The 24512-nt window shown below is 37.8% G+C and overlaps 1 protein-coding gene across 2 annotated transcripts in view; it reads right to left on the reverse strand.

Moving 5' to 3' along the window:
- Positions 1–17: 17 nt before the first annotated feature.
- The window catches only part of ROCK2 (Rho associated coiled-coil containing protein kinase 2), a 105055-nt gene continuing 80560 nt past the window's right edge, over positions 18–24512 (reverse strand). The window contains exons 19-32 of one of the 2 annotated variants that reach the window (XM_065681628.1): positions 23986–24170; positions 22652–22721; positions 21178–21281; positions 20872–21058; positions 20441–20534; positions 20234–20328; positions 19403–19582; positions 19010–19178; positions 15909–15979; positions 14836–14924; positions 13998–14076; positions 13527–13788; positions 12675–12888; positions 18–6971 (exon numbers count right to left, since the gene is read on the reverse strand). In XM_065681628.1, coding sequence (XP_065537700.1) covers positions 6968–6971; positions 12675–12888; positions 13527–13788; positions 13998–14076; positions 14836–14924; positions 15909–15979; positions 19010–19178; positions 19403–19582; positions 20234–20328; positions 20441–20534; positions 20872–21058; positions 21178–21281; positions 22652–22721; positions 23986–24170 — 1803 coding nt within the window. In that variant the 3' untranslated portion in view covers positions 18–6967. The other variant, XM_065681629.1, reaches the window with a different exon arrangement.

A 24512-nucleotide genomic window follows, 5' to 3' on the forward strand; every position in this document is an offset into this window, starting at 1 on the left:
TGCTAAGATACTTAATATAAGCAGCATATTTTTATTCATCATTTAAGACAAGCTTCACTGGTATCACATTTTCTGTGGGCTTTTTTACTAAATGAACAAGGTATTTAATATTTAGATGTTTATATATTCTCGTATCACTTCAGTACTTCCTGGTTACATATAAGCAATTTTCTTCACTTTTGCACCAACATAGCAATTCATCTTTCTTCATCTGCTGGGAGTATGAAAAACAACAGATGTTTGTCTTCCTGCAAGCAACTCACTTAGTTTGACATTAATTATCTGTATTTTAGGATGAAGAAAACTAAAGTCAAGGCCAAATCCAAAATCAAGTTCTAAATGTATTTTGCTAAGTCACAAATCCAGCTGGGACTGTTGTGCTTACATGAAACACTTAACACAGTTTGCACAGCTGACACAGGATACCCAGTCACTTTCCTCAATACAACCAGTTTTGATTAGAGTAAAACCTCAGCTCTGAATTCTAATTTTTCAACCTGAGCTCTCATTCACTGAACATACTGTTTTGGAAACAGCAGAGACTAGAATGTGTAGTACGTAACGAAACTTTGAACAAGTGTTAAAAACTGAATACAGCAGGAATTCCTGAACCGATACGCAGGCTCCCCAAATGCAGTCCCTATGGTGAGTGGCCTAGCCGTACACGCACTTTTAGGTGTGCAGCACTGATTCCTCCCTTGTGGTTCACAGCTAAGATACTGCTCTGTGCTCTGTTAGTTTTTAGCCTGTGCTAAGTTTGCTGAAGAACTTACAGGCTTCATTTAAATTTTTACTTTGCAGATGCTAATCAATATGCATACTGGCACAGGTTGCTCAGAGAGGTGATGGGTGTGAATGTCTTCATCCCTATAGACATTCAAGGCCAGGCCAGATGTGGTTCCGGGCAACCTGATCTAGTTGAAGATGACCCTGCTCATTGCAGAGGGGGTGGACTAGATGACCTTTGAAGGTCCCTTCCAATCCAAACTATTCTATGATTCTGTGATATTTAAAAAGGTGAAAAGAAGATCTTGAGAACTGTTAACAGATTTTGCTTTTGGAAGTAATGCCTTTTCAGTCAAAACTCCAAACAATTTGATTGTCTGGAGAACAATCAAAATTCATTTTCCAAAATGAAAAGATAGGTATTTCAAGGGTTCTTACAGTATTATTGATGATTGACAGGTTAAAATCATGGCACCCTTGATCTTGACACCCTTTATAACTAGTGACAGGCTGCACTGACATCACTTGAGGCAGGTTTTCCTTGCAAGACACTAAATCACAGGACTCTTGTGGAAGAGGGGGATCTCCCCTGCAACAGCAAAAGTAGCTGTTTGTGCCAGAGCACACTCCACAGTCAGAGCGAGACCTTACCCTCAGAGAGCACAGCTGCTCTGTAAGGTCCCATTTGAGTGGGAAGTGGTGGGAAGAGATGCATCTGTGGACATGATTTCACGTATCTCACATTCTCGAGAACAAGCTTGAAGATGAACACGTTTCACTGCTCCAGTAAAATGAATGTTTCTATGTTGGTTGAGAGAGTAACTGCAAATATCCTCTAACTGATTCTCATAAAGCTGTGTAAAATACCTGAAGTGGTCTAAATGGTGGCAGGTGGCATCTGATGTATTTTCCAGGTCTTGTTAATAAATGCTATTCTTCATGACTGATCAATGTCATTCTTACAGTTAAGTTTCATTGCATTTAATTTTTGTTTCCGGATATGGAGAGAAAATTAAATACTCATTATGGGTCGTTAATTGGCAGTTTTCACCTTAATACTTGAAACATCAGGCTGTGCATTCACCTGAAAAACGCTAAAGAGCTCCAGCATCTGAAAAGAAAAAAAACAACCAACACTTCCTGTCTCGTTTTCTTAATTATAGCCTCTTCTTGATAAAGATTTGTGTAAAGTCCAAACCTTCTCTGTTAGTGACATCTTTTATACTCCTGAATGATGCTGTAGCAAATTGAAGACCTCCATTTTCAGTCTGAGGATCAGCAGTGCAAGTTGGTTTTTTTCATCATAAAATGCTGAAAATGCAATTAAGAAAACTTCTCAACACGTTACTTAACATATTTTGAATAAAGCATTTCAGAAACCTGGGGGGGGGGGGGGGGGGGGGAAGACTGAGGAAAAGAAACAAGGCTGGGGAATTCACAAGCTTAAGGTAATTTTTTGGACTTGGAAAGCTGGACCACGTGTTCTCATTCAAGCTGCAAGAGATACGGAACAAATCAGAAGGTAGCAAAAGTTCTACACGCTTTTTTTTCCCCAGAGAACAATTTCTGTCACTTTGGAGAGGCAGACGTGCTCAAGTCCTGGGCAAGCCCTAAGAGAACACAGCCCCTGTGGTTTTCCAGTGCATAAACTGTGATCTTCATGGCTGGGTTAAAGGACAAGACACACGGGGAGGATGAATCTTGTTAAACTTGTCATTCAACAGCATCGGGGCAGGCACAGCAAATTGTTTGCCATGTAACGCAGCAGCAGCCCAAAGGCCGGCAGGGCCAGACAGCACTGCGGATTTACTGCAGTGTGGCTAACTCAGGAAGTGTCTGTCATCCCCAGGGCAGGAAGTGACATGTCTCCATTGGCAGGTCCTGCTCAAGTGCCTGGTTATACACTCGGTATCTCCCTGCACCGGTTCATAACATGCTTACGAGGTAATGCAGCCTTTCCTGTCCTGGTGAGAAAGTGCGAGTCCTGCCAGGACTGTCAGCGTGAGTGTTCTTGACAGGGGGAAGACAAGGCCTGAACTCTAGTGCAGCCCACCAGGTAACCCCAAATATCTGCAGCCATGAATACGATGAGCTGCAACTGCGTTTGGTAAGCTACAAGCTGTACTGAGCCACACATCTGTTTAACAGTCAGACAGAATGTTTATCCTGAGACTTACTACCCCCAAAAAGAGTGAGGGCACGATTCTATAGACAGCATGTTGCTGGTCTGACAGTGAGGATGCAGACACTGGAAAACATGTACACTTTACTGTTCCCAGAAGCCTATTTCTGAACTGTACTCAGTGAACAGGAACATTGCAGACAAATGCAAACCCATCCTCTCCCCTACCCTATGGGCCTCTGTGACGCTTAGCACTCTGCGCAGAGTAACACCATGTAGACATACCTGTTCCTTGTGTTACGCTAATCCAGCAGAAGATGCCAGTGCTTGGACTGCTTGGAAGTCCCTGTCTGACCCTTGAGCCTTTTCCATTGCATTATGCTGTGCACATAGCTGCTCCATAGCCTGATTCTGCCAACTGCATCTACTACAGTATGACAGAAAGGAATGCAGTGAGGAGGCGGACATACAACTCAACTGCCAGAGCTCAAAACTGGATTTTAGAGTGGGTTGACTCTTTGGAGAAAGTCATTCACAATTAGCTAAAAGGTCCTAAACAGCATATAATGTGTAGAAAGCCTTCACTCACGCCTTTAAATGAGGTAAAATGACACTTCCTGCACTGAACAATCATTATCCATTTAAGGACATGTAACAGGGAAAAAGAAAAAAGGAAATAACACCTCAGAGCCCACAGGAAGAGCTACTACAAAAGAAGAGTTACACAGATGTGGAAATCAGTTTAAATTAGGTGGTTTCTCGGCCATGTCTTTTCCATGATGATAAACAGTAATTACTTCCCTGCTAATTCTTTTCAAGCTGGTTTGTTTTATTCCTTTCCAGATTCTTTGATATTTGAGATTCATATAAAGCGGAACACGAAATGTTACCTTCATCACTAATAATGGTTTAAGAATGTCCAGTCTGGGATGTAAGCAAGCTGAAAAAAACCTTACAATAGGATGTTATTAAATTCTTGGTTTGTACTGAATTTAATTTGCTTGCTTGTGAGCCAGAGTTCTAAGACACTTAAAAGAGGTCTTGGAGATGATGGCTGTTGAGGTCAAGTAGGTGTCTGGGAGTCACAATAAGTATCACCGTAAGAACCTGCCAGCTCGTCACTTGTGCTGGATGCAACTGTGAGACCGGGGCAATCTCAGAGACCCGAGTCCAGAGGGACCTTCGGTGCTTCCTGCCATATAGCAAGACCAGGCATAGAGACACCTTAAAGTTGTCGACTATCCCATTCTACCTTGGAAGTGGTTCAAGGCAAGCACCATCTCTGTCACGGAAAAAAAATCCAGTCTTTGCACCAGGGTAAAATAAGCAGGTTTTTACACTACATCATACTTTTGATGGGACAGCCCTCTTACAAAAAGTGTTTAATCGTCAGTGACTAAGATAAATATTGCTTAGTTCAGGAATACGCTCTTCTCTCAAAGACTCTGAAAGGTTACCACTGGACAATAAAGAAACAATGTAATTTTGAGGAACTAATGCTTAAAAGTTCTTTACATTCCATAGATCAGCAGGTGGAAGCTCTGTCTTGAGCACGACAAGTAAGAACAGAAGAGCAGCTTTGCTGCTCTTTTGTGTCCTGGGCACAAAACCAGAAGGCAAAAAGTTCGGGCACATCATACCATTCACCAAATAATCTCTACACTGCAGCTCAACACAGCTCATGCTGTTCTTTCGTTTTGGGACAAACTGCATGAAGGAGGACAGAGGAGTGCCACAATACAGTAAAACAGTGTACTTCCTAAAATGACCGGCTTAACAAGGCCCCAGGGATTTACAGTACATATGGGCAAGCCAAGGAGAGAAAGCGCAACAGCCCCAGCCCCTGATGGCCTGCCAAAAGAGCTCCTGAGGAGCCTGTGCCTCCTCCACACACAGGCTTTGCTTGGCTTCCTTTTGAGCAACCCTCGCCATTCCTGTATCTGCCAAAGCACTTGCCTGTATTATTTAAATACTTCAATTAATTACCAGCTTCTCAAGTTCAGGAACTATTTTACCTTACTCAGTTTATTTAAAAATATATATATAATATTCTCCAATTCAGAAAAGGATAGAACTTCCCACAATGTAACTTTTATATATATATATATATATATAAAATATTTATGCATTCAGTGAATGGAAACAGTTTTACTGTATACATTTTTAATGTTGTACTCTATGCAAATCTGCATTGCCTAAAAATATGCCGTACTTCTGTAAATCAAAACAAGCAGGGAAAAAACACTAGCTGTGTGCTGGGTTATAATACCTTACAGAAATGGTACGAAAGTTCTAGTTTTGAATTTCAGAACTCACAAACAACAGTTTACTTTGCGAGTGCATAAATAGAAGACTGAATACATTCTGGCTCTGTTAAGCTGAACTGTAGCAGAGGTTACAAAATGTAAATATATTTATTCGTTTTCAGTATTTCAGTGTTTCCAAGTCCACCTTTCATGATAGTGTTAAATAAATCATGGTCCTATCCTTCCAAACAGTTCAACACGCTTTAAAACAAAATACAAACAAACAATTTTTAAAGTGAAATGTCCTCCTTCATTGAAGTGTTAGATCATATTTTAAATTACTGCACTCCCACACAATATTTTATATATATATATATTTTAAATATATATATATATATTTATATATATAAAGAGACCAAATAGGAGACTACATTTTTTTTACTGTCAATATGTTTAACATCGCATACTGTAGTTGTATAAAACATGCATTTTCTGGGATAATTATGAACACATCGTGAATGAGCCCACATAAATTATATTTTTTGTACAACTCCAAGTTAAAAAAAAGTCGGATTAAGTGCCTCTGAGGCCTTTTCTTCCCAGCTATCAGTTCTCAAGACACACTACTGGAATATTTACCTATGCCTACAGCTATGTGCTAGAGAACCAGATTTAAAAGTTTAAAATACACCTACAGTATGTTCTACTTAAAGGTTGTGACAGTCCTCGGCTATTGTGTTGTGAAATGTAAAAATAGTCACAGATTCTTTTCTTGTTTTCCAGAAATAAAAAACACATCTAGGAGAGTATGCAAAAACAAGGCAAAATGAAGTTTCATAGCACTTAATGAGGGTTAATACAAGTCAATAACTAATATTGAGGTTCGTAAAAAGGGCTGGATGAGCAGTTACATGTACAAGCGAACGGTCAGGTAACTCCAATGGTATCAGATGCTGTTTCTGTAACCAACACTTCCTCCACCCTTAAAACCAGTCGATATACATTCAAAATAGGCTGACATTGATATACTTACTAGGTGTAAAAATAGTGCACTATTTTTTCTGCCACAAAGCAAAATTGCATCCTAAGAGCTGGTAAACCTTCTTTTTTCCTTAAATAGAGAGAATGGGCAAAAAACTTGGAAAAAGAAATTTAAATTAAGGCAATTAGACAGGTAAAACAGGACTGCCCATGATGATGTAGCTGAAACTACTATATACTTCAAACTTGTACTAGCTGCTGAACACTGACATGCAGCTTCTGATAGACGTGTATGAATGATATAAACTTCAACATTATGGCTTTATACAAGTGCATAGTTGCAACTGCAATAAGTAACGGTATCTGATTAATAAGCATAAAAAAATAAAGTGGAAAGATTTTTAAAACCCTCTTGCAGTATTACAGTACAATATATATACACAGTATAATGGTCACTTCTTACAGATGCAGTCTATATCACTGTGGTGGATCTTCCTCCTGTTCTTCTTGCAGACATGCTGGTGGCATCTTTACGAAAGCTGAAAAGTCAGTTTCTTCCATTTTAATATTCATTCCTCTCGATCCTTTTATGAAATGTAGTGTATGTGTCTTGCCAAGAAAGCTTTTGTGGAACACAGTTTAAAAGGTTACCTAACATATCCTTTTACTATTTACCAACCATTCCTCTTTTGATCAGTCACTCAGGGGAATACAGGAAAACCCTCAGAGATTAGTAATTTATATTGCAGCAAAAATGTAAACCTCTGATATATATAGCACAATCTCTCAGGAAAATATATATATTTTTAATATATTTTGGGGTATGTTTCAGTCTTGCTGTAACAGGAAGAAAATTATCACCTTGAATTGTGTCTGCATTCACGGAAAGCAGTTAGCTGAAAAAGAAGCAGGAAGTTTGGTCAGTAAATGCAGCGAATGTAAATCTGACACAAATATACTTCCTCAAAGTCTTCATTTAAGATGGGCTCATCAGCATACTTGGGGAAAACATCATTCCTGTGCCTTCAGCAGCATCATTACTTAAGTATAGTACATCCTTATGTATTATGATCCCAAATTGATTAAACCCCCTTGTAATGTATGAGGGTAACGTACAATATGCACAGTGTAACAGTCATTTCTAAAAGATTAGTAATCTATAGGCTTTAAATACATAAAGATGCAGTATATTTAATTAACACAATGCGCATTATTGTAAACACTAAGCAAGTTAAACCAAGAGCTGGTATCTCATATAACCAAATAGACAACTGAGGTGCAACGCTACTGCTGCTGTCATCCCCCCTTCTTTTATGAGGCTGAGTCACATGTTACTTACAAGAATCCTCAGGAATTTAACACTTAATTTGTTTTTTTTCCTGTATAAACATAACCTTGCATCAACATGTAAAATGATTAAACATTGAAAACTATAAAATAGTTATCATAGAAAAGTTTTGTTCTCTCTATTTCCAGTACATTCACACTGCATATTTAAGTAAGCCACAGGGCAAATTAGATCAATGAAATGGCCATATCTTTGCTAAAGCAGTCAAGGAAACCACATGACAGAAGCTGCAAATCCCATTTGTTTACATAAGTTTTCAAATGCATGGTTAGGTACCCCAAAAACACAGCACTGCAAAGAAAAGCCAAGTCAAACTCACTTCAGAACACAGGGAGAAAGGCAAAATGCAGAACTCTGTTGATTTCATGTCTGCTAGCCACAGACCAGTCAGTTTATGTTAAAAGCTGAAAAATGAAAAGTATTTGCAAATACCAATTCTATTTCAGCTACATATCCAACCGCTACAGTCTCCCTTTTAGCCTTCAAGAATTATCTGCAGAGGTTAGCAGTACTGGTACCACTGGTGACCAACTACTCTGACAACAGCAGATTTAGGGTTTTTTTTCAGGCAGGCAGACATGAATTTTGAAAAAACACCTAATATTAGAAAGATAAAAACACTATCAAAGTTTTAATAAAAATGGTTTCTTTAAAAATTCATCATCATCATGAACACAATCTCATTTTTACTGTTTAAAATATTAAAATGAGATCTTGTGTTTTCTCTGCTTTGAGAAACAAAGCCCAATATAAGCATGCTGTAGTCAAAGGCAAACAAATCCATTCCTCTCTGTTTAGATTTACCCCTTATACTTCTTCAGAAATCAAACACATCGTCATCATCATCATCATCATCAATATCATCAACATCATCAAATGACCAATCCCAGTCCTTAAATGCCAGATCAAGTAATCTGCAACAGGAGGGTTTGATGTTTAATGTGGGTCACACTTCTGTAAAAGACTTAAAAATTCCATTTGTTATCACTAAACCTGTTTAAGTAAAAGACTTAAAGTAGGTGGGTTCCTTCCTTCACCTATCGTGGGCTATCAAGAGTCAGTCAGTGTTCATGTAAGCCAGGAATGTTGTATTATTTGGGAATTTATCTCACAAATCGTTCAGTGCTGTAGAACACTTACCATATTGGGTTTAGTCCCCCCAAAATTTCAGTACCAATGTTATGAAGAGACCAAGATTTACATTTCATAACATTAACTGCCTTCTGGTTTGCTGCTGTTCTTGTTGACTGAGGTGCAGTTTTATGCTCTCCTGCTATCCCTTTCCAGACAGTAACATAAAGCTAACATTTTTTCCTAAAACCCCATGCAATTTTCACTGCTGAACAGAATATCAAATAAGCCAGTATCATCTGAATTTACAAAGAGATACAGTAGGATTTTATTGTATCCCAAATTCAGTGGGATTACCCTATAAAACATAGCTCACTATTTAAAGCTAAGCAATGCCAAAACCAGACAAGGTATCAACTAGTTTTCTAGGCATCACTGCCTGCGCTCCTTCTATGGTCACTCTAGAACAAAGCAAGCCAGCGAGTCAAACCTTGTCAGCAAATGAGTCATTTTACTTATTATAGGCATTTATTTTGGGAGAGGATGAATCAGTGTCTAGAAGCATTCATCTCCTTCTGTTGTTACAAATGATGTTAGACAAGTATGTTAAGTACAAACTTCTCAATTGCTACAGCTACATGAAAGGAAACTCAGTCAAATCATTCCTCCAGTGAGCTCAATCAGGATTATATATCAGCCATAGGAGGCAGAGATGGAAACCTTACCCTAACAGAGCACAGAGCATTCAGTGTGTTTAACTGCAACATAGTACAATGTTAATAATAATCAGATGCTTTAAACAAAATGGATTTGGGGGGGGTTCAGGTTTTAAAGTTGTTACACTTTCAAACGTGCTATATTCCCCAAAAGGCTCAATATTCATTTGTTATATGAACTATGGTCACTGTCATTTATAAAACACTTTAAGAATTTATTAGGCATTACAACGTATTAAAGTTGATTTTTAATTTTTTTTAATTTGGCATCAGCCTTTTGGCACAATCCAACTGAAAGGATAACCAGAAATTAATGTGCTCTGTATCTGACACACGTTTGCCCTTTCTTAAATCATCATGAAGAATAACAGCCATGAAAACCTCGGAGAAACAATCACTGTGTGAAATTCCTAGCAGGGCCAGCACTTGCAGGATGATGCAGGATGCAAGGGACTTCTAGAGGCCTCTAGCCTAACCTCCTGCTCAAAGCAGTGTTGGCCACAAGGCCAGCCCAGACTACCCAAGGCTTTGTCTTGTCAGGTCTTGAAAGCCTCCAGAGATGGAGCCCATCCATCCTCACCAGCCTGTCTTTCTTCCTGGGTTCTGTGTTGGCTTCTCCTTTTATCCATTTGGAATCTATCTTGGGTGAACCAAGCCCCTCATCTCTCCCCCTCCCACCATGCAGCACTGAAGAGCCCAGCTCTGTCTCCTCGATACCTTCCCTGCAGGGAGGGGGGCAGGCTGTTCTGATACCCCCTTGGAGCTGTCCTTCATCCAGGCTGAATAAGCCCAGCTCCCTCAAGCCTCTGCTCTGACTATCCTGGTGGCCTCCGCTGGACCTTCCCAGTTTGTCAGTCGCTGGCTGAGCTGGGGGGCCCAAACACAGAGGCAATATCTTACTGCAGACTAAGGAGTGAACAGAGAGGGATAATCTCTTCTCTCAGTCAGCTGGCTGCACTCCTCTTGGTGCAGTCCCAGAGCCTTCCTTGCTAGCAGGACCCACTGCTGGCTCACCTCCAGCTCCTGCCCAGCCACTAAGTCCCCAGATTGAACTGGCAACTACATCTTCATTCCTAATGAAGCTTGTAACAGAAAATTATTATTCCATATAGTAAGTCCTTGCATGAAAGCCCCACAGTAGCACCAGTCAGATATAAACTGGCCATAGCAATTACAGTAATACAAGGATGTGGTTTCTAATTAAAAGTGTTTAAATCCATACAGATTTCCACTGGTTGGACCAAACTGCATTATTAAGATGACAGGTGACATGACCTCACAGAACTACACTTTTCCATCTGTTAGATACATTTGCAAAGCTCACTTGGAAAGTTTAACTGCAAAAATAAAATGGTTTACACACAAAAATATTCATCCTCCTCCTTTTCCCACCATTACAAAATACATAGCTAAAAAAACCCATTCAAGACCAATCTGTAGTGGAGGAGGACCACAAGTAAAAAGAATGGTGAAAGTAAATACTGTGTTATGACAGCATTGCGTAAAAAAGGTCATGAAGATTGAAAGAACGGTTTTAGAAGGAGAAAGATTATTTTCAGAACATCTAAAATTAGCTGTGGAAAAAGAATCAGAATGTATAATATACCCTTTCTATGTCAACTTTCTACTTGTCCCAGAGCTATCATGCATGTTTCCTTGATTCGTGGTTCAGTCCTATCATAGATATTCTGCTTAGCTTTGCACAAAAACCCTCTTCAATTGGTCCATAAAGAGTAGTGATTAAAACATTTTTTACCTTCATAGTTACAATAATACCTAAGCATTTAAAATCCAAATTATGAGATCTGACTTTCTTCTAAATATGCATAGTAAATCACCAAAAACTAGACTATATGGAAGTTAGGAGGAAAGTGAAAGAGTTTGAGTCATTTTGCTATGCGTTTCCATACATTAAAATACCAGTATTGTTTTAAGATCTAACTCTTCATGGCATAAGCCACAACAGCAGCATCCCAGTAAGGGCACGCTTCCCCTGCGTTCTCCACTGGAACCCTGGTGACTCACCCAACCCTGTTTTCAACCAGCCAGTTCAGGTACTGGTGGCACTCTAGTCACAGGAGCAAGGCAGCAAAACTGCCTAGCCCCTGCCAAACTACTTCACTGGAGAGAAATGTTAAGCCTTTGCTGAATGTCCATTGCTGCTGGAATACTGCATCAAACAAAAGAAGTCAGACCAAACTTTTCACAGGCCGTCAACAACTGGGGACTGATACAACCAAGTATCAGCAAGTGCTCTGGGTGGTGAAAAAAGGAAACTGAAAAAAAACCCCAGAAATTCTGCTGTGCAATCACATGAGCACTACCCTGCAGAATGCTATCACTTCCAAAATACACTATAGGGTTTTGCCCCTTAAAACTGATCCAGTAATAGATTTCTAGGTTTTGTATGGACATTCCCCCCCCCCCCCCCCCCCCAAAAACAGAGGAACTTGATAAGACTATTCTTTTGGGAATGATGAAACATCAGCATAAGTCCTAGGCTGAATAAGGGATTGAAACCAACTCTAAACCCTTTGGTGAGTGCTCCAGCTACTTCACAAATGATGATTTCCCCACCCCCTGTCCAATCTTTCAAGAAGCACAAGTGATGCTCAAATGACTTTTTACTGCAGCAATGGGCTCCACGCTGTACATCCCGTGTGGGCAGAGACGCAAAAGCGAGATTCATCTGAACTAGATTTTCACTGTAGACACCCAGAAACATGCTGCATGCTCCTTTTTTACACTAGGAGGATGGGAAACCTAAAACCAACTCTTCCTAAACATGACCTGTAAATGGAGTCAGATGCAGAGATATACAGATTTGGTCAGATGAAACACACGTTAACAGACAAATCTGCAATCAGGTACCTAACCTAAGAGCAGGGCAGGAATTCAAACACATGCCTGCAAGCAATAAGAAACAAGACATGTTGTCTTTGCTGCATGCAAGGCTGTCTAGATTGCTTTTTCAAAGGCACTCAGTTCTCTCCAAGGTTCGTTAGAACCACAAGCACCTAACTTCACTGCTCAACTTCCAATCAGGTACAGCAATGGCCAACTCTAATATTGTCAAACCTTATTTTCTTTTTAATTTTCTTTTCTTAACCTTCATGCCCCTCTCCCTGACTCTTTGCCTAGATAAACCCCATCTTCCCTGCCAGTTCACAAGAACTATTAAGCCAGAGACTTGTAGGATGCTACAAGTTCTACCTATTACATGTAGGAGCAATGGAATACATTATCAGTACAGAAGGGTTAACTAACAGGTAATACGAAGTCCTTTAAACAAGGGAACAAACATAGTGCTCTCCTAACTTAACTCGGGTTTATAGAAGATGACATGCTAGATCACGTATGTCAATAGTCCACAACATTTGTGGTCAATTATCCTTATTAACAGATTGACATTAATTGTAGTCAGATGTTTAAACCAATAAATGAAATAGCAGCTCTGGTGTCACCTTGGTTTGTTTGGAGGAAGCTGTCGACTTGGTCGTCTGATGGACTGGTTTGGCTGTACCTTCATGGAAGTTCTGGGAGAAGATCGAGCAAAGGGGTCTGGTGCTGGAGGCTTCTTGGGTATTTTTTTCACGAGTCGGCTCACCCATTTTTGCTGTTCCTCTGTAGAATTGGCTAACAGTAGTAGATTCTTTGCCGTTGAAATATCATAGTACACTGTAGTAAGAATTTTTAAAATAAAAATATTGTTATTATTCTAAACATGTCCCAACATCAAAAATTAGTTGACAGATTACTGTTCTCTCACAGGCAACACAATGAGAATCAAGCAGAGAAATTGAAAGCTAAACGATTTTGCCAAACCTTAAGTTTCCCGGCTGCTGACAGTGCCCCCTTACATTTTAGGGCTAACAACTTCATACTATGGAAGATACACACTCACATGGAAGAGAACAGGGAAGGGTAACACAAAGAGATGTGCCCAAGAAAACAAGTAATGTGAGTCACAGTAAACTTCACTGATTGTTATCTATTTCATAACATGCACTAACACTATTGTTTCACACAGCAATGCAGCACAGCTCGCATTGTGAGCAGTCTTGTATCTATCATGCTTTACTGCACAAGGCTGACAACACAACAGGCATGTATGTACACTGGCCACATGCCATTAACTCACAGCAATAGGCTGATCCTCATGTAGACACCCTTAGAAAGGTTCTGATGGCTACGTACTAATAAAAAAAAACCCTACCTCTTTATGTTTAGTTGGTGTCATTACTAGAATCCTCTCATCTATTAGAACACCTTATGACTCCAGCAACTATGTGTGTATTCAAACACTTGCCACTTACCTTTGCAAGGTGCTATAATCTCTTCTTTTTTATCCATGTGATCTTTGTGACATTTGATATGGCAACGGCGACATTCTAGAGCAGGAGGAGGTTTAAACATATGCCACAGTGGCTTCATACAAGCTTCACAATTGGTTGGAAAGTGATAAAGAGTAGGTATAAACTCATGTCCTTTGTGACAAATGTAATTTGACTTCTCTCCCATGGGCTCCACAGGAAATTCCTGTTCCTTTTTGCTCTCTCCTTCATTAGCATATAGAATCTAGAATCAAAGCAAAATAATCTCAGTACTCCTAGATGATAAATGTAAATTCATAGTCATTATGTAAGTACAAAGATTGAAGAAACGCATCAGAATCTTTTTGTTTCCAGTAATTTTTAGTAAATATTTAATTAGACAAAGTTCTGGAAGTATTTTTTACAAGGTGTGAGATTGGTTCTTTACTGTGTTAGAATCATTAATTTAAATACCTGGAATATCCTAGGAATTTCCTTGGAATCTGCTCTGTACACATCAGTCTGAGTGACTGGTCGGACATGGAAGAGTTTGCTACAGGAAATTATTTCAATAGGACAAAAATTGTTACCAAAATAAGAAATTTAAATTGACAGAGTTAATTGACAAAGTTAGGATACAACAAACCGCATTAAGACTTAGAGCCATTATAGATTTGTCAGGTCAAATTTCTAATCACTTGATTGAAAGCCTTATCTTCCAATCCTACACATGAACTTCCCCAAACCCTAAATAAAAAGAAGTCACAAGTATCCAGCTATATTTTTCAGATTAAAAAAAGTAAGTAAAAAGACAGCAGTGAAAACCCAGCATCGTGTGACTGTTAATGTTTGCTGGTGGCTTTCTAACAATCCTCTTCCCGTGCTCCAACCTCTCTACATTTTGAGCTTGGTAAGAAAATGAATTAACTATACAACCCACCTGTAAGGACACGTTGTGAGAATGTTCAAACACTGAGAATTATAGCCTCTCTGCTACAGTTTTCTTAAAGTTTTTTGCTACAACATGTTAGTGAAGTACACCTAGCTGAGCTTGTGGAAGCAGTTCAGTTACATGAGAGCTCAGTGGAGCACCCTGTATCAGACTCAGCACCCCACTTCTGCTGCACCACTACTTATAGCAAGCACAATTCATCACAACGGATCCTGAGGTCCCAGCTCTGCAGTTCAGATTACACAAGTACACCCCATCTGACACTGTGCTCCCAGGCTGGAGCTCAAAAGGCCTTTTGCCAAAGTCTTTCAGACAAAGTTCACCTACAAATCAGAACAAATCTCATATGGTAATACTCACTCTATATCTAATACCATATAAGGATTAGATTGTTCCTTATCTTGCTCACTGTCATAGAACAGGATCTTCTTACTGCTTACAATTACATACTGTTAGGAAATAGAAAAGGAGAAAACACACATTTTAATCCAGCTCATCACAGATGTCAAAGATGTCACAGTAATTACGACAGCTGTTGCAGCAATATTTTTCTACAGCTTTGTTAAATAGTAGCTAAATAGACAATAGAACTGTATGCTAAGGCTATATTTGCCAATAAATTAATCACAAAACAAACAAAATCCCGATTACCTGATAAATCAATCTATGTTATCAGATTAACTGATATTTAAACAGATTTAAGTATCTATGAAGAGATAAAAATTAAGTCTGGAACACAGTAAGATAAAAGCTTTTCATTTCTATTTGATTGATTTAATTTTCAATTGGACTGACAGCAAGAGTAATTGTCATGATACCTATTTTACATGTGTAGTTCATAACTAATAGGGATCATATTCACAAGGATCACTGTTACATTTAGCAGCATTGCTGGTAAGTTTCATAAGAAAGCTAGTTACCTGTAAACACTCCTATTTCCTCCGTTTTGTCCCAGATTAAGAATCTGACTGAGAAGCGCATGAACTGGTATGAAAATGTGTATGTTATTCTTTGAGCAAAGAACCATCAAAGAGATTCGTGAAAAGCAGTAGATGAGTGAAGGCTGCACAAGGCAGGCAAGTAGTTGTTAATTTTATCTCCTAAATAAAGAATCTGTCATGGGCATTTGCTTCCAGACTCTGCTGAATTCCAGCTATGTAATACTGCTGGGAGTGCTGGTGCCTGAATGTACAAACATTTGTAGATCATGAATGGCTGTTCTCATGTCTGACTGGACAAAGAAGCGTTTTAACCTATTACAATTCTCTTAACATGCTCCTCCCCTGAGGTAGCTATATCAGCTAACATATATTTTGTTATATTTAAGTAATGAGAGAACATGTATTAAAGAAAGATTAATGTGTTGAAAGCCTGCAGTATATGTTTAAATCCAGACAACACATAAGACAAGATCATAGATCAGGTTTTCTTACCTTTTTAACCCATCCAAATTTTTTAGTGTTATTTCTAACTGGCAGCGACAGCCAACCTTCCAATCTTGATTCTGAAAAAAGTATGTATTGAAGAACATAAATATTCACACAACATTATTTTTGAGACTACTGGGCATTTAAAATAGTTATTGAAGATCAGTAAGAAAGCAACAAAGCAAACATGAACTATTTAAAACACCAAACTCTTACGAAGTTTATCACAGTAAATGTTCTGGAACAAGTTAAATCGAGTATTCCTGAATACAACCAATAAGCAATGATGCAATCACAAAAAAGTAGTAGGCACGAGGAAGAAGGGGAAGAGCAAACTTGCAATTGCAGCATACACATTCCCTTTAGTAATTTTTTCAAGACTTAAAATGCTTATGTCTATCAAGCTTTGCCTTTTAAAATAGCTTCTGAAGATATTAGTACAGACCACACAACATCCAGTTCAAGACAAAAAAGGGCAAACTACCACAACAAATAATTTATACCCTCTACACACCAGGTAAAATTTCAGGAGTTTACTATTCTAATTCATATCTTTTGCTCTGTAAATTTCCTTTTTTTCTAATTCTCCTAGGCTACCTCATCCAAAGGAAGTCATCTTTGGCCAATCCTTAGGCATTGCCTAAGTTCGACTGCCCTTTCACATACTTGCAGTATTTTATATCACACTGGCAACATTAGTCACATAGCATTTATCAACAGTATTAACTGCTCAGCTGTTGTCTGTCGTACACATTTCAGTGGTAACCAAAAGCTCACCGGGATGACACTTTCCTAGTGCTTGGTAATACACAGTATCACATAGCCTTGGGCCCTATTTTTAGAGCTGCACCTAATACAGGCATTTCTTTCCCCTATGTTTTATTAAGAGGAACTACTCATTTACAATAATATTTTTCTAATGAGTTTCTCACCCCAGCAGATAACCTCTACTGCTGCTGAGGAACCTCCAAGTCAAAAAATTCTGAAGCCTTAAGTGTTAACAAACACAAAACCATGTAAGGAGCATAAACATGCTCCAGAATTGCAAAAGCCATCTTCTTTCTCATCAGAGGGCATTTGCAGGCTCCTGCTCATGTTTAACAGAGTGTAAAAGATAGTTATTAGATATTCACAGAATCCTTATTTTGTCTAATGAGACTTGAAGCAGTTATTTATTCAGATATGCACTGTCTTCAAAGTTTATTCCCCTGTAAGTATTTGATGTTGAAGACACATTTTAATATACATACCAAGTTACCATAAATGAAGTAGTTCTATAATGTGCACTTTGCTTCACACCTGCCACTTTAAATAGTAGCAAGCACAATGCTGATGCAAAAAAAAAAAATCCTCCGCCCCCATCCAAGAAGCATGTAGAGTTTGTTAATGGTGCGAAAAACAAACACATTAATATTTTCTCTATCTTTCTCTGTAATCTCTAATCCTATGGCACAAATTGAACAAAATAAGTTTCTGATTACACTTCTTCATTCCTGGTGTCCATTCTATACTAACAGATCAGAGAAATGCAGAATATCCCAAAATTTTCACAGTACATGCTTATAAGCACTAGGAGGGAAAAAACGCAACAGAACACAACCATCATATCTCAAAGCTGTTGTAATTATGTCAGCAAAAAGTCCTTAGGTATGATTTTTTCTTAGAACAAACCCATGCAGATACCACAACAGCAGCTAACAACTCAAAACTTATGTATGTACTTAATGCTTCTTTTATTAGAAGCCTCACAGCAAAAAACAGAGAATAAGGAAAACAGAGGAAATGCATTATTCTCTGCTCTAGATTGATGAAGCAATGGTAATATCCCAAAACAAGTTTTGCCATCAGTGGAAAGGTATTCAAGACGTTAAAGGAACCTCAAGTGAAATACAGAAACGTGAATGTAATTAAAAACCCCACACCTCTGACACTGAACAATACTTCTGTTTAGTGTTAACATGGTGTATGTGTTGTCATATGAAATGAGTATCAATTAGTAATACAAAGCTCTGTTTTACCAGAGCCATATCACTTAATTATATACTTTATGTATGAGAGTAAACTCTGCTTGCCTTTCCATACAAGAATCAAAAATAAGACACAAATTAAGGCAAAACAATGTAATGCTCAGAATGCTGTATTTCTAAGATTAATGATGTAAATTTAGACAGTGAGGAGTCTTAACACAAGGATTTGACTTTCTGGTATCTGGTATCTTACAGGGTCATACAGACATTGCCAGATACTGGATAGAGGCTACCTTGAAAACAAGGCTGTAAGCCTCATTTATTCAATGCCTTTATAGAAATGGTGGGTTTATAAATGGGAGCAAGCATCTGCAACATTTAGAGAAAACAGGCCCATCATTTGCTCATGCAAATGTTTTCATGTCATTGATGGCAATGTTTACTGCCACTGCAGCATGTTTACTGCCAGATTTGATGCGCTGGGTTTCTTGTTTAAATAATGTATTAATAGCGTTAGTTTTGAAACAGAGCAAAGTACACAGTAAGAACAAAACCAAACAGTTCTCAGGGATGTCACCTGTGCTATCAACTTCTGTAGGGCTGTGGGAACAAGACAAAGGCTCTTCCTCTGAGTCAGAATCAGTATCAGAATCGAGAAGCATGCGAGAACTGGAAGGCTTAGTGGCAATACTGACAGAGGTAGAAGAGTGCTGGTAGGTAAAGGACATGGATTCCATAGTGTGGGACTGAGTGATATGGACTAAACGTAAAGGATAAAGGAGGAAAAAGGTAGAAAAGAAGTCAAAATAGAATCTCTAAGGGGAGAGTATTAGTTTTACATTTCATCACATAACACAGTAATTGCAAAGTAACCATCACAATAAAGTAGAAAAATATTACTTAGTTTTAATGGGTAAAATAGATTTTTAAAATAAATTTCTTTAAAAATATGTAAGATGAAGTATGATTACAGACAGATTTAGTACGTGGATAGTGATCACTATCGAATCATTGCTAAGATGGTAGAAACACATAAAGATGAAAAGCCACAGAATCATCAGAGCATTAATACTTCAGCTTCTATGGTAAAACACTGATATAAAACCAATTAATGCAGAAATATTAATAAAAGTGACATACCAGGGAATCCATCATCTGCCTCAGCATCTCCAGGCCCACTGCCTATGCTGCTGTTGTCTAGACCAATGTGCAATGACTGCAGCTGTGAACGAAGCTGTTCAATGTCACTGTCTTTACTGTCCAGAGTCATCTGGAGTTCAATCCGTATCTGACTCTCTTCTGCTATTTGCTGTAAGCAAATATATCACAAGATTTCCTATTATCATAATACTCAGTTACTCAGAGAAAATGTAAGTAGAAAATTACAGAGACTATGCAGCCAATATGAATATAGATACTGTGTATTCCTTTTGATCACGGGAAATTCAGGAATAGGTTGTATACACTACCTTAAAGCATGTATCAATTCAATGAGAATTACAGAAAATGTTTGTATTTGCAAAAGGATCTTACTGCCTGCATTTCATTGATTTCCTTCTGGTATTTGATCATCATTTGGGTTAACTTTTCTCGTTCGGACTTCAGTTCCATATGCAGTTTCCTATTTTCCTTCTCCTTCCGCCGTACATCAGTGTCAGCTCCACGTTTGACTGGACCCTTCCGATTCATGATCTCAGCCAGTTTATTCACAGCCTTCCCATGGGAAAGAAAAAAATAACAAAACCCACACTAATAAATGCAGAGTTACATCATGAAGAAAGTCTTTTCTCCTGTCTTTGAACAGATACTTTAATCTAACCGTAAACCATGACCTCTGTAATCCTGTACTACAAAGTTGCTTTAATTCAGTGTATTAGTCAAAATTGAAAAGAAAGTAGTGATGACGTTTTCACTTTGAGCAAGCATTAGCTGTGAACACTTCTATTCATTTAAGTAATCTGTTCCATTTTCATTAGTTAACTCCAAAATATAGCTCTGGATTAAAATGTCACTTGTTCTAAAAGACAACCCAGATTAAAATCGGAAATCTACTGTTCTATGTAACTTATAGAGGACTATAAATCAAGATGGAAAACAGTAAAATAGGAGTTCATCTGATTGAAATCATGATTTTTGCAGGTGGACTGCATCTAGAGTAGGAGGTCCCCTGGTAACTCATGAGGATGCAGTTTCACTGCACTGGAAGTCTACTTAGTAGAAGCAAAAAAAATCAATATATTTTGTTTCAGGGTGAAAAAAAGAACAAAGCATTAACAGTACGTATGGTTTACCATGGAAAGATCCCTACTCAAAGTTATTCGATTCATAAGCACTAGCTCTTTGTTCATTTAGATAATTGCTTACCTGGGTTTTCAATGTTCTTTCATTCAACAATTGTTTCTCAAATTGTGCTTTAATATTTCCTACATTTGCTTCTTCTTCTTTTAGCTTTGTAATTTCTACAGCAAGATAATAAAAAAATAAATCTGTGAAAGCTCATTACAAAAGAAAATAGTACTATTAAGGAACAAAACTGGTTTCAAATTAAGTTATATTTCAGAGAATACATACGTTCTTGTCCTTCCTTCAGTTTATTGTTCAGTTCTTCTTTCTCATTAGCAAGATTAGCCACGTCACTAGTTAGTGTCCTGTTTGCTTCCTCCAACTACAAAACAAGCACAAAGAACCATGTAACAAAACTCATTTGGCATACAAAAGCATTACAGTACAGAAGGAAATGCTTTAGAGTGAAACCAGGATAAGTATAACAGGACCACCTGTAAGAGGGGTAGGGGCACAGAAGAAATGATCAGAGAGTTCAGTGCAAGAAACAGCATAAGAGATTTTTTTTTCTTTCATAGAAAATAAATATTTTTAAAATGTCAGATTTACTTCCTTATCACTTACCTTTAAGTATGGTATATAGTAATGGATAACTCAAATTGCAAGTAAAATGCAAACTCATGTAAGCCTCTACCAAAATTACAGTTCATACAACTCACAGAGGCTATGGTGGCATCTTTCTCAGTAAGTTCCTGTTTATGCCTGGCCATCATCTCTTTAATCTCCAGCTCTTTCATAATCTTCTCTTTTTCCAAATCAGAGTACTGTTCTTCAGCAATGGAACGCGCGAGTTGCTCTGAATCTGCTTTTGTCAAAGTAATCTCTAGCTGAGCAGCCAAGGAGTCTCTGCAAATTATTGATATATATTATTAACTTATATGGTAGGTTACGGGGCGGGAGGGAAGACAACAATGAAACGCTACCCTAATCTTTTATGTACTAGTAGTACAACTAGTAGAACCTACCTCTCGTCTTGTAACTCCTGTATCTTTTGCTGCATTTCTTTACAAAGTTTGGTCTTTTCCTCACATTCTTCTTTAAGTTCTCGAACTTGTGTCTTATACAGAGTCTAGAATTTAAAGTTGGAAAGGAAAGGATGTGACTTGCACGTTCTAGCTTGAAGGTACACAAAAAATGACACAAGATGACACTGTATGCAATTCTTTAATCATACACCCAATTAAGAGTGTCATTGTGCAATGCCTCCACTGACTTTAACTTAAAACCATCATAATTCACAAATGTTTCAGTTATTACACTTTTTACCTCATGTACCTGTGAATGAATATATATATGATATACATTTTATACGCTTGTAAACATACTGTTAAAGGGACTTTAAATGTGAAAATCACTATTTGATAGAAATTCAGAAGTATCAGAAGCAAGGAAAACCATTATTTTTCTCTGGTATTTTAAATCTTTGTCTGACATAGATAGGTATGTTAAATTTAGATTTGAACAATAAAAATCCATGAAACAAAGATGACAGTTAAAGAGCTCTTTAGGAAGAAAGGAAAAACACTGGAAAAGCATCTGAAATTAAAAAAAAAAAAAAAAAAATCAATACACAGAGCTCTAAAAGAAACAAAACAAAAAATATATTGCTCTGTACGTTCAAATGACTGAATACAGGTAATCTGACAGACAACTGCTAGTGGACCTCCTGCAGGGATTTCAAGACAGACTGTCCCTCTCTGGCCCATCCACAGCAGCCAAATGACCTCAATTCTGCCTTCCTCTCCTTTAATGTGTGCAACTTTTTCACCTACTAAAACTTCAAAAAGTCTTCCTCCTCACTGACCTTAGCATCACAGTAAAATCTTAACTTTCCTTTAATTTTGAGACAAGCCGTTCAGCCTCTACCTGCAATGTGACTGGCTGTGCATCGTTAATATAAATTAACCTCCATATGCTAGTACTGTAACAGAATAAATAGGTATGTACAATACCCATTTATTCTGTTGCACCTTACCACAATAAAGCAAGCACTCTCAATTGATCTCTATGAAGTCTGGCTGTAATGCAAAAACTCCCTTCCAAGCCTTAAATGCACAAGTTTTGTCACACCATGTGATTCAGAGAATACAGCTCTTCTCTTCCATGGAGAATAGAATGGATGATAAATGCAAAAGGCTTGAAACACGCAGAAAATTATTCACACTGTGGAAGAATGAGCTGTTTTACAATTCCCTCCCTGTGAAACATGTTTGGGACTCCCTTACAAAGCTGGAATATTTCTTAGTATGAGCTCTTTCATACTACCCAGTGATCAAGAAGTGATGACAAGGTTACAGACAAGACTGAAGACAGACACAAGAAAAGGAATTAGCTTTAGGTTAGGGATGTGAAACACCTGATGGCTGAGGACGAAGAAGAAAAGCTAACATTGAACTTAGTATATAGATTAGTATAAAAATAAAGAAGCATAAAACATACTGAGAAATACTGTTCAGCTTCCAGTTGGTCTTGAAGCTCTTTCATTTGTCCATCTGCATCCTGGCGTTCCCTAGAAAAGAATAGCATACTTTAAAATAAAAGATATGAAGATATTCCAAACCAGTAAACAGAGAAGACAGCATTAACATTCTTAAGATCTTCAGTCGTTAAACCTGAGGCTTCCTCTGGGTACCAGCTCTCTTTTTCATTTGCACAGCTGAGAACACTGCACTAAGTTAGTTTAATACTGTTAACACAGTAATTACTACAGTGTCACATAGCTTAACCAGTCAGACACTGACAAAGCAAACAGACACCAACTGAATCTTATTTCCATGCAAAACGTCACTGATCTGACATTGCTTTGGTCTCTTGTTTGCTAGAGCTTAATCTGTGAAAACATGTCTGTATTCTTCAACACGCATCACTTCTGGAATCCATCTCTTATTAAAACAAGTCAGTCCTGTAACAAAAACCAGTAATGTAGCAGAAAATATTTCAGCAGTTTTTCACATTACAGCAACCATCACATATTCTGCTGCATCTTAATGAAAGAAAAGATAAGGCACAAGGAGTTGTTTATCAAGAGTCATAAAGGAGTTAAGGATAAGATTAATTTGATATATGTGCTAAACTTGGCTTTTCATTCACAGGGATATTATATATATAAAAATATATGTATTTACATCAGTAAATATTTACAGTATCACACAATCACAGAATGGTTTGGGTTGGAAGGGCCCTTAAGATCATCAAGTTCCAACCCCTCAGTCATGGACAGGGACACCTTCCACTAGATCAGGTTGCTCAATAAATTAAAAAAAAATATTATTATCAGGTGCAAATATTTCTTGTAAGACCTTTGAAGAACAATTCCTATTTGAAGGTCCAACAGATGTATTTAAACATCTCTAGTACTAGATATTTCAATAGTTATGCTTAACAGCTGTGTATTAGGATTCATTTCCAACTCTTAATAAGCTTTCCTGAACTAAATGCCAGAAACATTCCTCTTCACTGAAGTCCTACATCATTTAAAAAACCCAGTACCTAGACTTTCTGGTTAAAGAAGTGTTTCTCTGAAGTCCTCACATTCTTGTGTTTAAGCTTGGGGTTTTTTTAGATTTTCAGGATAACAAACATCCCTTCCAACAAATCCATACTTTGCTGAGTCACTGGGGCAAATCTCGAGTAGAGTCACTGTAATTTCTGTTAAACAACGATTCAGTTTTGGATTGCAGAAGAGCATATTTTGTGCAGCAAATTTTTAGAATGAAAAAACAAAACAATCACAAATCAGTAACATTACTAAAAAATGTAGAGCAACTGCATACTTGCGGAGTTCATTATTTTGCTTTTCCAGACTTAATTTGATTTCCTGAAGATGGTTATTCTCCTGTTTTAACTGCTTCTCTGACATCTTCAAGGAGTTGACTTGCTGTGTTTGCATCTTGAGGTCATTTTGAGTGAGACAGCGCTTTTGTGTTTCTTGTTCTATTTTTAATGTCAGGTTTTTTACCTGAAAAATAAACAGAATCCTGTGAGTTTTACAGACCTACACAGGAAAGCAACATTTAAACAGTTTCTTTTATTGACTTCCTCTACATTTTTGTACAACATGCTCACATCTTTTGATAAGTCAAAGCTGTTTCCTGAATAAAAGCATTAGCACACAATAAATAAGACAGTTTTTCCATGTCAATCTCACAGCATTTTATATTCGAGAAGAAAACTTTTTTAAGATAAATAACACTGAAATATTTCAGAAACATAAAACCACACTCTGCAGACTTTCTACAGGTCCCAATACAGAGAAGGAAAAAGTTTCTGCCATTTTCATTCACACACACTCCTAAATACA

This window comes from Lathamus discolor, chromosome 5 (assembly GCF_037157495.1).
Source record: "Lathamus discolor isolate bLatDis1 chromosome 5, bLatDis1.hap1, whole genome shotgun sequence".
In the NCBI taxonomy this organism is placed as follows: Eukaryota; Metazoa; Chordata; class Aves; order Psittaciformes; family Psittacidae; genus Lathamus; species Lathamus discolor.